This window comes from Octopus bimaculoides, chromosome 15 (assembly GCF_001194135.2).
Source record: "Octopus bimaculoides isolate UCB-OBI-ISO-001 chromosome 15, ASM119413v2, whole genome shotgun sequence".
NCBI classification, from domain to species: domain Eukaryota; kingdom Metazoa; phylum Mollusca; class Cephalopoda; order Octopoda; family Octopodidae; genus Octopus; species Octopus bimaculoides.
The window spans coordinates 27,159,176-27,175,049 of record NC_068995.1 but is presented as its reverse complement, the minus strand read 5'-3'; the positions used below and the strand labels follow the sequence as shown (position 1 = coordinate 27,175,049).

General features: G+C 37.6%; 2 protein-coding genes across 4 annotated transcripts in view; one reads left to right on the top strand and one right to left on the bottom strand.

Annotated features, from left to right (window-relative positions):
* The window catches only part of LOC106868939 (myotubularin-related protein 10-A), a 408,915-nt gene that overhangs the window by 58,647 nt on the left and 334,394 nt on the right, over window positions 1-15,874 (bottom strand). For all 3 annotated transcript variants that reach the window (XM_052973209.1, XM_052973212.1, XM_052973211.1), the window contains 2 exons: window positions 13,462-13,553; window positions 5,135-5,259 (listed from right to left, as the gene is read on the bottom strand). In XM_052973209.1, coding sequence (XP_052829169.1) covers window positions 5,135-5,259; window positions 13,462-13,553 — 217 coding nt within the window. The remainder of the gene's footprint in view (window positions 1-5,134; window positions 5,260-13,461; window positions 13,554-15,874) is intronic.
* LOC106873751 (leucine-rich repeat protein SHOC-2-like) overlaps window positions 1-15,874 on the top strand; it is a 705,478-nt gene that overhangs the window by 434,286 nt on the left and 255,318 nt on the right. The window lies entirely within an intron of this gene.

The following is a 15,874-nucleotide window of genomic DNA, read 5'->3' as shown; positions in this document are numbered from 1 at the left end:
GAAGGAGACGAAGTTGGCATGGGTGCCAGTCGTCGAATTTAGTTCGATTTAGATTTCACTTGCCTCAACAGGTTTTCGCAAGCGGAGTTTAGTGTCCAATGAAGGAAGGTACGCATAAGTGGGCTGGCTACACACCTGTTAGAGGCCTCGGATTTAGCTCTCACTTGGCTTGCCGGGTCTTCTCACATACTGGATATTTCCAAAGGTATCAGTCAGAAGTCATCGCCTTGGTGAGGCCCAATGTTACTGGGCCTACCTCTTCCACAGGTTCCCTCAACTGCTAGGGTGTGACACTTTTTCACACAGCTATCCTCATCCATTCTCGCTACATGAACATACCAGCGCAATCGTCTCTCTTGCACACCACAAGTTCAACTTTTCTCTCAAGCTACTCAAACTCTGTCTAGTATGCACACTGACATTACACATCCATCGGAGCATACTGGCTTCATTCCTTGCCAGCCTACGCATGTCCTCAGCAGTTACAGCCCATGTTTCACTGCCATGTAGCATGGCTGTTCGTACACATGCGTCATGCAGTCTGCCTTTTACTCTGAGTGAGAGTCCCCTTGTCGCCAGCAGGGGTAAGAGCTCTCTGAACTTTGCTCAGGCTATTCTTATTCTAGCAGCTACACTTTCAGCGCACCCTCCCCCACTACTAACTTGGCCACCTAGATAGCGGAAGGTATCAACTAATTCTAGTTTTTCTTCCTGGTATGTGGCCAGAGTTGTTTTCTGCACATTTTCAGCATTTATTGCTCCTGAACATCTGCCACATACAAAAACTAACTTCCTAGTTAACCTGCCTTTGATATTGCTGCACCTCTTATGTGTCCATAGCTTACACTGGGTACATCTTATAGAGTTTCTACCTACGCCTTTTCTACAGATCGAGCTAGGCCATCTACCTGAAAGGATTTGTGTTTTGTCTACCTTCCTACTTATTAGCACTTTGGTTTTAGCTAGGTTGACTCTAAGGCCCTTTGATTCTAGTCCTTGCTTCCACACCTGAAACTTCTCCTCTAGTTCTGATAGTGACTCAGCAATTAGTGCAAGGTTTTCAGTATAGAGGAGCTCCCAGGGGCATCCTGTCTTGAATTCTTCTGTTATGACCTGGAGGACTATGATAAATAGGAGGGGGCTGAGGACTGAACCTTGATAATGGTTTAGGAGGTCCATGTAATGTCTGAAGAAACTAGGAACAAATTTGCATAATGGTTTTAATAGGATGTCTAGTAGATTGTGAAATCCTTTGGTGCTAGATGTTAATCTCAGCATCTGGTAGAATACTGAATAACAAATACCACTATTATCGTAAACAATGTGGCTGGTAGCAATAGATAACTTAATGAACTAACTGATCTGGACAGTGACTAATCAAGGATGTACAATATCTGGAGCAATGATTTTGAATATATGCACTACTACAGCTTTCTAGAAAATATAAAGCATTTGGATAGTTTACCCATTTATATCTGAAAACAAACAATTATACATGTGTGTATGTGTCTTGCAGAAACTGACTGGTGTGCATAAATACAAGGTAGTAACTCGAGCCATTTGGTTGCAGCATGGTATAATGATATGGTGGGTATTTGGTGTATGAGCGTGTGTATGCACATGTAGGTGTAACCATGCATGTGTGTGGGCTTGGCTATATTTGAGTACAGGTGTGCACAGAGGTGAATGCATGTGCATGGACATGTGGATGCTTGCAATGTACCACCTGCTGATGTCTGGATTACAAAAATATTTACAAACTTAATATTTCAGGCCTAGTTTATCTAAGAGGAAGAATTCTGTTTCAGATACAAAACTGTGTCAGAGATATCAACCTACTCATTAATGACTTGTAGGCATATGGTATTTTGTTACGCAGCTATAATATACTATAAAGTATATTAAATGCATAAGTCAACACCATGTTCTACTGTGTCAGCAGTGTTCTTTACATTATTTTCTACAGAAATATTAGGCAGCACTGATTTTTTGCTACAACATTTCGTATCAAGACATCAGATGTAAACAATGAGATCAAAGACAAAAATAGATATTGAGTGTATATGCCATATTTCAGGGGTTTTTGCCCCTTCATCAGCACCCATCTAACCCACTCTTGCAAAACCCCCTGAAATATAACATATACACTCATTACCCATTTTTGTCCTTAATCTCATTATTTGTTTATATCTGACGTCTCAATACAAAATGTTGTAGCAAAAAATCAGTGCTGGCTAACATTTCTGTAGAAATAACCTTAACAAAATAATGTAAAGAGCACTACTAACACAGTAGAACATGGTGCTGACTTATAAATACACTTAATATACTTTATAATATATTATGGTTGCATAACAAAATACCACATGCCTACAAGACATTAATATCAGCTCCAGGAATGCGCTTAATATGTAAATTGGTATATCCAATAACTTAACACCGTTGTATGCAGTGGCTGTATAAGCAATGTGTTCAGAGGTGAGAGTGGGTTAGATGGGTGTTGATGAAGGAGCAAAAAACCCCAAAATATGGCTTATACACTCATTACCCATTTTTGTCTTTAATCTCATTGTTTGCTTACATCTGATGTCTTGATAAAAACATTGTAGCAAAAAATCAGTGCTGGCTAATATTTCTGTAGAAATAACCTTAACAAAATAATGTAAAGAGCACTACTGTCTTCATTTTCTGATATGTGCTGCAGACTATACTGTAGCTGTTATTATTATTATAAATGATAAGGTGGTGAGCTAGCAGAATCATTAGCATGCGAGGCGAAATACTCAGTGGTTTTTCGTCTGCCGCTACGTTCTGAGTTCAAATTCTGTTGAGGTCGACTTTGCCTTTCATGCTTTCAGGGTCAATGAAATAAGTATCAGTTACGCATTGGGGTCGATATAATTGACTGGCTCCCTTCCCCCAAAATTTTTAAGACCTTGTGCCGAGAGTAGAAATATTATTTTAAATGATGGATGTTGTTAGCATTCATCCTACATTTCACTGAGGCTGCCTCTTTGTCCTTCTTTCCTCTCAACTGTGTAAACATGTGTGCTGTTGCGAATGTATACAAGTGTATGTGTTTGTGTGCCTGAATATATGTGGCCATATGTATATGTGATTGTGTGCATATGTTCATCCAGGAACCTGAAACAGAGTATCCCTGAAATGTTTCACAAATTTTCACTGATCTTCAGATCAGTTGTGTCTGGAGGCAGCAAATCATTTTGCTGTGTACTTTTTTGGAGCAGTTCTACATGTCTATGCAGAACTCCTGTTATGTAGCCCAGTATATCTATGATAATAGGAACAAATGGAAGTCTATAGCCTGGATGTAAGAGCTAGAGGCTTTCCATCAACTCTCCATAGATGTTCTCCTTATCCTCAGTATTTAAAAAGACATTTACATCTGCCAGGAAACTGTTCTTTACAATGATACCCAACATTTTGACCCTTGTCTCATACAGCTATATCTGGCGTGTTGTGTTCTTATTGGAATGTTCCTCTAGTATTCTATAAGTTTTGAAGGTTTGAATACTTTCAAGTTCTGCTGTGTCTTTGATATGGCCATCAGGACAATCCTTTGTGCATATAGCATTGTAGCCTGTCTTAGTGGCAATGTCACACTTCATGAAATGGTAGTATCTTGTGGACATTTTTGAACATCTATAACTTGTTAATTAGATATTTAGTAACTATCTCCTGTTCTCAGATAGCAAAGACATAATCTTCTCGGTGAGATGTACAAGGTGGTATCAAAAAGGTTCTCGCACTAGTTAAGTTTAATAAAAAAAATAACTTATTTACCTAAGTTTTAACATTATCGCCTTCAAAATGGTCATCTTACACAGCAATACACTGGTCCCAGTGTTCCTGCCACTTTTGGAATCCAGCCTGGAAATCATTTTCCGTAAGTAAGTTGAGGACCTTTTGTGATTCGCTCAGGATTCCAACAAAGGTGTTAAGACAGTGACCTTTGAGCTGCATTTTCATCTTGGGGAAGAGATGGAAGTCAGCAGGTGCTAAATCTGGCAAATAGGGTGAGTGTGGAAGCGATACCCTGTTGTTTTTGGTGAGAAACTCATGAGTGAGGAGAGCTCAGTCATTGGGTGCATTGTTGTTATGAAAAATCTAATTCTTTGCGCTCTACAGATCCGGCTGCTTTTGTGGAATGTCCTCCCTCAAATGCTTCAAAACATCACAGTAGAACTTTCAATTGAAGGTCTGGCCCTGGGGGATGAATTTTCAATGCACAATACCACATTTCCAAGGGTGATGCTCATGGCAGGTCTTCCAGGGATGTTCTGCTTTTGAAGCACCTGTGCTACTTGGAACATTGTGTATGATCCATCGCCTCATCACTGCAAGCTTGCTGAAGCATGATCAATGTTACTATAGCAGACTAGCCAAGTTTAACGCAAAATTTCATGTTAGCTCTTTGTTCCTGTCCATGACAAAATCACTGGCAACAGTTTTCACATGATCAGAAAAACATAGATTTCACAACTTGCAAAGTAAACACAGCACTGTCACTTGGTTCACTGAAGGTCCCTGCTATCTCTCATTGTGCACACAACCATGTGCTGCTATTTGTTGGCATGCTACAAAACTAGTCCAGGAATATTCTGATACCATCTTGTAATATACTTATCACAGGTCCAGAAAAACTACTATTCCTGTCAATGTTACTGGAATCTCTAGCTTGTAGGATATGTACCAATATACAACTTTCAGGTAGCATGATAAATATTTCTCTTCCAAGTTTCTAATTAAGTAGGTTAGTGTTGCCATCCTTCATCCATGTACAACAGGTACAAATGTGGAGTATTTTTCAGCAGCTCTTCATCAAATCTCATTATGTTATTATCTTCATTGTTAAGTATGTATGTGATATACTCATTTCTGCCTTTGCTATAGATGTAGTCTATGTGACACATTGCAGCACTTAATGGCTGTCTGCATGTCACAGTTGTCCATATGATGTGGTTTCAGTTTGAATGTGTGGCAAATAGTTTAGTAATTCCAGTTCAAATTATTGCTATTTTAAGTATAAATTTTCTTGGCTAATTTACCCTTTTATTGTACATATATCCATAGAAGTTGATTTTAAAAAGTGGCAATTAAAAACAAAGCTTACCTGTCATACATAACTCTCTTAATTTTTCCCCACTTAAACCAATGTCTTTCACACTTGGACAACATTCGATTAAGTCAAAAACAGACACAGCAGTGTTGGTGGACTTCTTTACAGCATTTATCAAACTATAAAAGAATTAATGTTATGTAAACATACTGAAAACAATAATATATGAATTACACCCATAAAGTTAAAAAAGAATAAAGTTCAAAACAATGATGTCTATTGGAGTGAAACACTGTCATAATAACAAACATTGGTGCATGCTTATCTTTATTATTTAAATGTTTCCAATAAAGGAGCTAGTATCCAATTAATTGGATTCAGACAATGCTAATTGTGTTTCATATAGTAAGCCATCTATTTTTAATAAATATGTGTAATAAATATGAGACACCTATATATGTAGATATCCTCCTTCTCGTGATAATCATTGCCATTCTGAAGTCAACTTTTCTATGCTGGCATGGGTCAGATGGAATTTGGTGAGGCAGAATTTCTACAAATGGATGTTTTTCCTGTTGCCAATCCTCACTTGTTTCCAATCAAAATAATATTTCCCCATGACCAGACATGTTCCCACAGAAAACTGGAACTGAATGACAGTGCTTGTATAATAATGACTGTCACAATTATTGCATTGTGTCAAAATAATGATGCACAACTACACAAGTATATGCACATACATGTATATGTGTGTGTGTATGAGTATATACTCATATGTCTATAAAGAGACAAATAAACAACCAAAGGTGTATGGAATATATTTACATGAATTGTTACATAATTTTAATGGTGTAATCATAACTTTATGGTTGTTTCAATGTACTCTGTGAATAGTGGATATTACACTATTATGCAATTTTATGTAAAAATTTCATAGCAATATTGCTCAAAAGTAAATAAGTAAATATGATATCAATGTACATGAACCATGATACCTTTATGCATCAAATAAAATACAACAACCTCAGAAGTGGAAGAAAATTTGAAGAAAGGAATAATTTCTAAAAATATATAGTAACATTGAGTGGGGTAGGTATAAAGTAATTATATAAAGATAGAGAGAAAAACAAAAGTCATTTTTAAAATGTAGAAAGGAAAAGAGAACATGAGATAATGAGAAGTGTATCAGCTAGTTAGAATGATATAAGGGAGGAGATAATGAAAGAATAAGTAATGAAGGCACAGGAGGAGCATTAGTGATAACGTGTAGAGCGAAAGATAAAGAAAGTAAGATAATGAAAGAGAAAAAAGAAAATGAAAGTGTCAAGCTAGGCTGTGTTCAAGGCCTGACCTGCTATAAGGAAGAGCTATAAACTAAGTACAGTGATACATTGCAGTACGAGTTTAATTCGTTCCATGACTGAGCTCATTTTATGATTTACTTGTTTTACAAATCATTTTTCCCCATTGAAATTAACTAAAATATTAATATTCTCCAGCCCCCCACCCACCACAAAAAAAAAAAAATTCTTGGGTTTTAAAACAGAAAAGGTGCAGTTACAAGGAAAATGACAATTATAAAAACATAATAAAAGAGAATGCAAAAGAAATATGTAAATTGGTTTTATTAATTTAATTACCTTAAAGATGGGATGATTTGTGCATGAGGAAAACAATGGAGTGGGGAGCAGGAGCATCATTGTTTGGAAGGAGAATCTCCTTTCATTAAAACTTCAGGAAGAACAATTTCCGGCGTTTTCTCTGTCACTTTGCTTAACTTAGGCTTTTTGAACACACTGTCTTCACTTTTCACACTTGCAGGTTGTTTCATTACAAAAATATCAAGAGAAGTCTGCTTTTTCCAGCCTTTCAAAATGTTACAAAAATGCACCAGAAGAGTGTCATTAAATAAAGCAGCTTCACAACCTATAGATACTTTTTCAGAATAATTTTTTTCTACAAATTCAAAAGCATACTGCAACTTTGCCAACACTGCCTTCATGTCACTTGTAGAGATAGCCTTCTCTGCTACAATGTTCTCTGGGGAACAAATCTCTTCCACCACATCTGAATGCTACTGTTCCTGAAGCTGCAGGAGTTCATCTGTTATCAGCTCCTCTGAGTGTTCCTCAATAAGATCATTAATGTCCCCATTGTCAACCTTGAGGCCCACGGGTTTGCTAAGAGACACTATCTCCTCAACCACAAGTGTCTCAGACTCAAACTCCTCAAAGTCTCTTTCAGATATGCAGTCATGCCACAGCTTCCATCATGCAGAATTCAGCGTTCTCCTCATTACACCCTGCCAGGCCATATTGATGATTTTCAAGCAGTTAACAATGTTGTAAGTGCTCCTTCCAAAACTCACGAAGGGTTAGATTTGTATTTTCAGTGACTTCAAAGCACTGACAAAACAGGTGTTTGGTATACAATTTCTTAAAATTAGAAATCACCTATTGGTCCATGGGATGTAAGATAGGGGTAGTATTGTGTGAAAGGTACAGAACTTTTATGAATTTAAATTTGTCCAGAATATCATCTTTGGGGTTAGGAGGGCCTTGAGAGGAAGATCATCCTCCAGAAGGTACTTTCTCACTGCTAGTCCAAAGACAAGATTGATCCACTCAGTGAAGAATTGCCTGGTGATTCAGGCCTTCCACAGGACCTGCAGCTTCTCCTTCAAGACTTTGTGTGACTTGAACGCTTGTGGTTTTTCAGAATGGTAGACAAGGAGCAGCTTAATCTTCAAGCTTCTACTTGCATTGGGACAAAGGGCAAGAGTTAGCCTATCTTTCATAGGCTTGTGGCCTGGCATTTTCTTCTCTGTAATTACGAAGGTTCTTCTGGACATTTTTTCCCTTAAAAGGCCAATTTCATCACAGTTGAATAGCTGTTGTGTGATGCACTCCTTGGCTGCAATGAGTTGATGGAATTCACACATGAAATCCTCAGCTGCCTTCATGTCAGAACTCGCTGCTTTTCCATACCTGATGACGCTATAAACACCAGTTCTCTTCTTGAAATTATCGAATCAGCCACAACTGGCCTTAAATGCATCTGCTGATGTCTCCTCCATTGATGTTCCAGGGTTCTGCTTCAGAAGATCCCCATACAGCACTTGTGCTTTCTCGCAGATGATGGTCTCCATAATCATATCCTCTGCAAGTTGCTTTTCGTTAATCCATAGGAGAAGCAATTTTTCCATCCCTTTGTGGACAGATATATGTTGCTTGGATAGCCTGGAGACACCCTTTGCTGTTGTAATGGCTTTGATCGCATCCTTTATTGTCAGGATGGTGCAGGTCATTGACTTGCTTTGGTTGTATTGATGTGCTATGTCCCCTACATGCACTCCTCTCTCATGTTTATTAATGATTTCCTCCTTTATTTCTACTGTAAACAGCTTTTTCTTTTCAGCACTGTCCTTTGCACTAACCTTCTTAGGATCCATGGCTAACATTAACTGTTTATAATAAAATAATAGCAAAAAAAATGCACAAAACTAAAAACCCACTGGGAAAAACACAATAGGAATGGTGTCATGAGATAAACATGTGAACTAAGTGAGTGGAGACTGCGCTTGTTGGGGGAACATATGTGAGCTCAACGCCAACTAGCGGTCACTTGTATGAAACACACACATACTGGCAATTTCCACTTGTACATCAAGACTAAAATTCACACGAGCCTTGGCTTGTACAGCAAATTACTCCTATAATGATGCATTCATACTGCAAGGTTCTACTGTAATTTTCTGAGAATATCAGTGAGTTGTATTATCATTAGCATTATGAATAGGAACCAAAATGCATTTTTTTGTAATCCACCAAGACTGTACAAACTACTGTGCTGTACTCCTTATTCTTATTCTTTCCTCTTATCTGATATTCATTATAGAAGCCATAGTGCTTCTGGAGAAGAGATTTTCTATCAAGTGGTATACAGTTTGTACACTCAAAGCTATTGTTAATTGAGAGACTATGTTCTTTGCATTTTTATTTTTATTTTTGCAATGTCTCTGTTTATCTCCACTAAGATTTCAAGGACATTGATACTATATGTCCAGGGTATATTGTTAGAATAGCATTCAGGTCACATTTTATTAAGCATGTAGTTAAAGTCTTTCTTACACCAAGTTTCCTTCACATTGTATTCACTTCTACTTATATGACTATTTGCTGATTTTATGGAATTACCTTATTTTCTCGTTTACCTTTTATCTTTTACAATTTTCAGTCATTAGGCTGCAGCTATGCTGGGACACCACCTTAAAGGATTTTTAGTTATCCCCAATACTTATTTTCTTTAAAGCCTGGCACTTAATGTATCAGTCTCTTTTTGCCGAAATGTTAAGTTACAGGGACATAAACACACCAACATCAGTTGTCAAGCAGTGGAGGACAAATACAACCACAAAGACACACACACACACACATAGATATATATTTATACATAAATGAAAGGCTTCTTTCAGTTTCCATCTACCAAATCTACTAACGAGGTTTTGGTCAGCCTGAGGCTATAGTAGAAGACACTTACCCAAGGTGCCACACAGTGGGACTGAACCCAAACATGTGGTTGGGAAACAAGCTTCTTACCACATAGTCATCTATCATTTTCTGTAGTATAACTCTACTACTGATGAAATTACATGTAGCTCTTAACTCCTTTTATTAGTCCCATCATATTCTTCTGAATGCAAAGTGGTTGGTGTTAGGAAGGGCATCAGGTTGTAGAAACCATGCCAAAATTGACATGGGAGCTTGATGCAGTCCTGTCACCAATCCAAACCATGCTAGCATGGAAAACGGACATTGAATGATAATTATGATGAGTATCTTTGTTTTATTTTCTTGTAATTTTTGCTGGTGATTTATATATTTATGTATAAATATCCTCAAATAAGCTTCCAAAGACTTCCTAATTTCTGTATGTTGGTGCTGGTATTTTTTGAAAGAATGGGTTCCAACTAATTAGTAATTTTACTCAAAATAGATTTTTAAATCACCTGATCAAAAGCACACCTGGCTGATCACATCATGAGAAAATCCGACAGTGTTTCAGGCAAATCCAGCTGGTTTCCTTGAATGTTTCCCAACCCAGGATTAGTGTTGGCTTCGTCATTTTGAGTCAGAGACAAAGAAACAATCTATGCAGTGGAAACACCCCTCCTCACCTGCTCTAAAGAAAGCCAAAATTGTTTCATCTACTGGGAAAGTGATGGCCTCAGTTTTGGGGGATGCACAAGGCATTGTATTTATTGACTATCTTCAAAAGGGCCACACCATCAATGGAGAGTACTATGCCAACTTACTGAAGCAGTTACAAGAAACTATCAAAACCAAATGCCTAGGAAAACTAATGAAAGAGGTCTTGTTTCACCAGGACAATGCTCCAGTACACAACTCCTTAGTTTCAATGGCTGCTGTGTGTGACTGGCTTTGAACTGGTTGATCACTGTCCTTACTCTCCTGACTTGACCCCATCTGACTATCATCTGTTCCCCAACATAAAAAAAAACATTTGGCAGGAAACTAGTATTGCAGTGATGATGATGTCATATCTACTGTTGAAGACTTTTTTGACCAATAGGATGAAAGCTTCTTCACCAATAGAATCCAAGCACTGCAACACTAATGCAAGAACTATGTTGAAAAATAAACCTCATTTGGTCACATTTCATGAGAGTATCTTGGATTTTCAGACAACCCTCATAGAAAGTCAAAATACTGAACACCACAAAGATGCAAAATAAAAATAAAAAAGACTTAAGTAATATCTTCAAATTTATAATACAGCCATCATCTGATTTTCTATATTAATCACATAATCACCAAGTATTTTACAGTCTTTATATTGGGTTCATGGATCAAATTAAAAAATAAAATAAGGTTTATATTAATATTTTTTATGAGTCAATCACACAAACAATTTTCAACTAGACTTCCAATGCAGTAATATTCCTCAGAAATGACACCAATACACTGTCTTGTATCTCTTAGGTGAGCCCTTGTCTCTTGCATCACTATTTGTTCTCTTAGACATGATAGCCTTCTCAAACATCATGTTGAAGATCCTGTTGTTGCCATCTCACAACTTTCATAATCACTGAGAAAATTTTATCTGTTTTGCTCAAAGTAGTGCTTCAAATTCTTCACATAGAGCCTCAGCAAATATGAAGAACCACAAACCCCCATCTGCATATAGGCATTATATATTGCTCACACGAAAAACCTTTTTGAACATTTCCTAAACCATTTATAGTGACGATGGCATTTTTGAAGTTCGATTATCTGATCATTTAGGTCTGTGCTCCCATCCCAACTCCTATGTAGTTATAGGATTTTACTGGCATTAGGACATGAACTGGGATACTCCTGTGTTCAGTTGCATCATATCTTGGGAATCATTCAGTGATATACAATGATATAATCAAACAGAAAGGATGTTTGTTGTTCTTGACTCAGTTACAATATCTAAACTGAAAGACAGCTCAAAGTCTTGTATCTTTATTTCATTATCTCTTCTAATTAGTGATAAGATTTAGAAAAATTACACCTGTTCATCAACACAGAGCTGCACAACCTAATGTCTTTCTCATTCAACAAGTATTCTACAGAAATATTCTGGATACAATGCATAATTCTATCTTAAGTATTCATTAGTAATACACACCACTAAATGGTCTGTTATACCAAGATTACCGATCACATTATCATCTTCTCATCTCCTCATATACACCGCTGCATTGCAAACTTAACAATTTTCAGAATCATATACGAGAAATATTTATTCCCACTTAAATATAGATGTTCTGTTAGAACAAACTATACTGTGGTAATTACCATGAGAGCAACTTACATATCGGTGTTTGGTGCAAAATGCACACTTGTTTCTATATATAGCTGGTGGGGAGATGAATCGCTGCTATCTCTAGTGGTTGAGTGTCCATCATTGGAAAGACCAAGGAAGATCAAAATCACATGATCTGGTGGTCTTGGCACTAGAAATGGTGGTGATTTATCTCCCCACTAGCAATATAAACAAAAGAGCATTCTGCACCGAAAGTCAGTATGAGGGTTGCTCTCATGGTAACTACCACAATATAGTTTGTTCTAACAGAACATCCATATTTATGTGAGAATAAATATCAACTCTGTATTAATACTGCCTCTGTCTCTAATAAATATTTTTTAACATACTAGAAATGTTTTGATATCCCCAGCATATTGGTGTGTCCTTGCGGTATTGTGTGAATGAAAGTTGATTCTTTGTTGATCAGAGATCAATCTCTGATCAATTAGCTGAGCACAGGATATACTTAGTAGATTTTATCATTCTTATTTGTGGATCTTTCTCATCCACAGCATGCAATACTGGTCAAATAGCAAGAAATTTTTGCTGGAACAAGTCTTTGATTATAAGTTTCGTAATTTTTTAAGTGAAATGGTCTGTGATTTTGAAAGAGGAAATGATTCTGAACTGAATGATAATGATGGAAATGTGCATAGAAATATAGTTAGTATTATCACATCGGATGATAATGTACTAGCTTTAACTGGGAGGTGGGTGGTATGGCAGCCATTGTAGAACTGGGCCTTGTAAAGGGCCTGGTACTCCCCAAATAACTTTTTAAAATTTCTCTCATCCCCACCAGGATGAGCTATAAATACTTTTATTGAATGCCAGTTTTCCCTCTACCAGCCATGAGAGCCAAGGAACATTCTGCATGAGGTAAATATAGTGAGTACTCTTGCTGAATTTGATTTTGACACCAAACATGATATAATTTTGCAAAACTCATAATTATCACCCTGCTCACTCTCCTCATGAGAATCTAATAATTCGGATGTTAGCTGATCAGCTTAAAACTTTCTGTGTCATTGGTGGTGATTTAGATTCACAAAATCATGGGAAAATTCATGTGAACACATTTACTTCTTGTGATCATACAAGATGCAACTGATATGAAATGTAGCTACTAGGCAATTTATAAACAAGGACATTTGGTGGCCAATAATGAGATGCATGTATTCATGTGCCACGATATCACGGTCAATATTTTGGCTGCTCATGTTGAAAAGGGAAATGATTCAACTTCAAATATCTGTTAAGATCTAAAGATCAGTAGACAAAGAAGAGATAACAAAGAAACAGTTGATAGGGTAAATCTATTACAAAATGGAGTTTATAAAAATAAACCTATCCAAGTCTATATTTGTAGTATGAATTGTGTATAGGATCTTGAGTACCATATGCATAAGTTGTAAGAGATAAAAGAAAAGTTGAGAAGTCTGAATGATTATAGCAAGTAACTTCCAAATGAATTATTAAATTACGATAGATTTTTAATCATACAAACTCAATATTAATTTACTCACAAGGTTTCCTTTTCAATCAAAGTATTCATTCCAGTTTTCAGACAAGACATACGAGCTAATGTCGTACCAAAAGATGATGAATAACTCCAGCTCTATAAGCAGGTAAAAAACAAAATAATTACAAAGAAACCCTGTGAATCTTTTCAAAGTGATGCAACACTATATATATCATCATCAATGTTTTATGCCTGCTTTCCATACTGGCATGGGTGAAATGGTTTGATATGGAGATGGCTAGCAGGGAGCTGTTCAGACTCCAACTGTCTGTTGTGGCATGGTTTCTACAGCTGGATGCTCTTCCTAATGCCAACCACTGGGTGCTCTTTATGTGCCACCAGCACAGATGCTTTTTAAGTGGCACCGGCACTTGAAAGGACAATTTTACTTAGCTTGACATGTCTTATCAAATACAGCAAATCGACACATCTCCCTGTCCCGTCATTTCCTCAGTGAGACCCAACATCTGAATATCCTTTTTCCCCACTTCCTACCATGTCTTCCTGATTTTTCCCTTCCACAGGTACCCTCCACAATTAAAGCTCACCACTTCATACAGCTGTCCTCATCCATACACATCACATGACCAAACCAGCACAGTCTTCTCTCTTGCACACATCTGATGCCTCTTATATCATTTACACTCTCTTGTGCATGCACACTGATATAACCCATTCAGTGGAACATACTAGCTTCATTTCTTTCAAGCCTTCACATTTCCTCTGTAGCCAAAGCACATGTTTCATTGCCATATAACATAGCTGCTTGTATATAGGCATCATACAATCTGCTTTTCACTCTGAGGGAGGGGCCCTTAGTTATCAACAAATGTAGTAGCTCTCTGAACTTTGCCCAGCCTGTTCTTATCCTAGCAACTACACTTTTAGAACTCCCTCCCCCACTGCTAACTTCATCTCATAGGTAACAGAAGCTATCTACTACTTCTAATGATCCATCTGAGCATTTGAGGGAGCCTATTGTCTGCATATTTTTTTAGTGCTCATTGTACCTGCACATTTGCCACATACAAAGACAATATTCTCTGTCAACCTTCCTTTGATACTGCTGCACCTCTTACGTGTCCAAAGCTTGCACTGGGTACAGTGTATAGAGTTTCTATCTACACCCTTCTTACATATTGAGGAGAATCATCTCCCAGAAGGGATTTGTGATTTGTCTGTTTTCCTACTTAGATTCCAGACCTTGCTTCCACATCTGAAATTTCGTCTCTAGGTCAGGTAGTGATTTGGCTATAAGAACAAGGTTATCAGCATAGAGGAGCTTCCAGGGACAGCTGGACTTGAATTCCTCTGTTAAGGCTTGGCGGACTAAGATAAACAGGTGCGGCTGAGAGCTGAGCCTTGGTGGACTCCTACCCGAACACTGAATTCATTGTTATACTCATTGCCGACCTTCACCTTACTGGCAGCATCTCTGTACATAGAATGTACCGCACTCACTAACCACACATCTATACCTAGCTTTCACATTGATCATCAGATAAAGGAACAAGGGACTCTGTCAAAGGCTTTCTCCATGATGACAAAATCCAAGTATAGAGGTTTATTTTTTGGCTAAATATTTCTCCTGCTAAATATTTCTCCTGCAGTTGTCTCACACAAATCCAAACTGCATCTCATCTAGACTCTCTTCCTAATTAATTGAGCTATGACCCTTTCTGTAACTTCCATCAAGTGATCCAGCAATCTGATGCCTCAATAATTATTTCTGTCTAAGGCATCTCCTTTGCCTTTTGTAGCAGTTGACTATAATGCTGCTACACCAATTGTTGGGTATGACTCCCTCATAGACAACCTGATTAATTATACAGGTGACTAGGCCATATCCTACTCTGCCGGATATTTTAAGCATCTCAGCACTGATTCCTGATGGGCTGTGGGCTTTCTCCATCTTCATATCTTTAATTGCTTTATCTACCAACCTACTGTCGATTCAAATACCTGGTCCCTCAGTTGGTTCAACATTTGGTAGACTCTCCTTCTCCCATTCATTCTCCACATTTAGCAGCCTTTCATAATGGCATTTCCAAGCCTCTTTCTTTGCAGAATCATTAAATGTAAGTGAACCATCATTCATGCAGACACATTTCTCTCCTATGACATCACAATTTTCTCTCACCTGTCTTTAACACTTCAAGTCTCTTATATATGGTTGACATTTGGAAGAGTATCCAACTGTAAAAATAATGCCAAAACTTACCTTGCCTGTGCTGGTGCCACATTAAAAGCACTCAGTCCACTCTGCAGGGTGGTTGGTATTAGGAAGGGCATCCACCCATAAAGACCATGCCAAAACAGACACAGCAGCTTTGTGTAGTCTTCTACTTGGCCAGCTCCTGTCAAACTATCCAACTCATGCCAGCTTGGAGGGCTGACATTAAATGATGATGATGGGT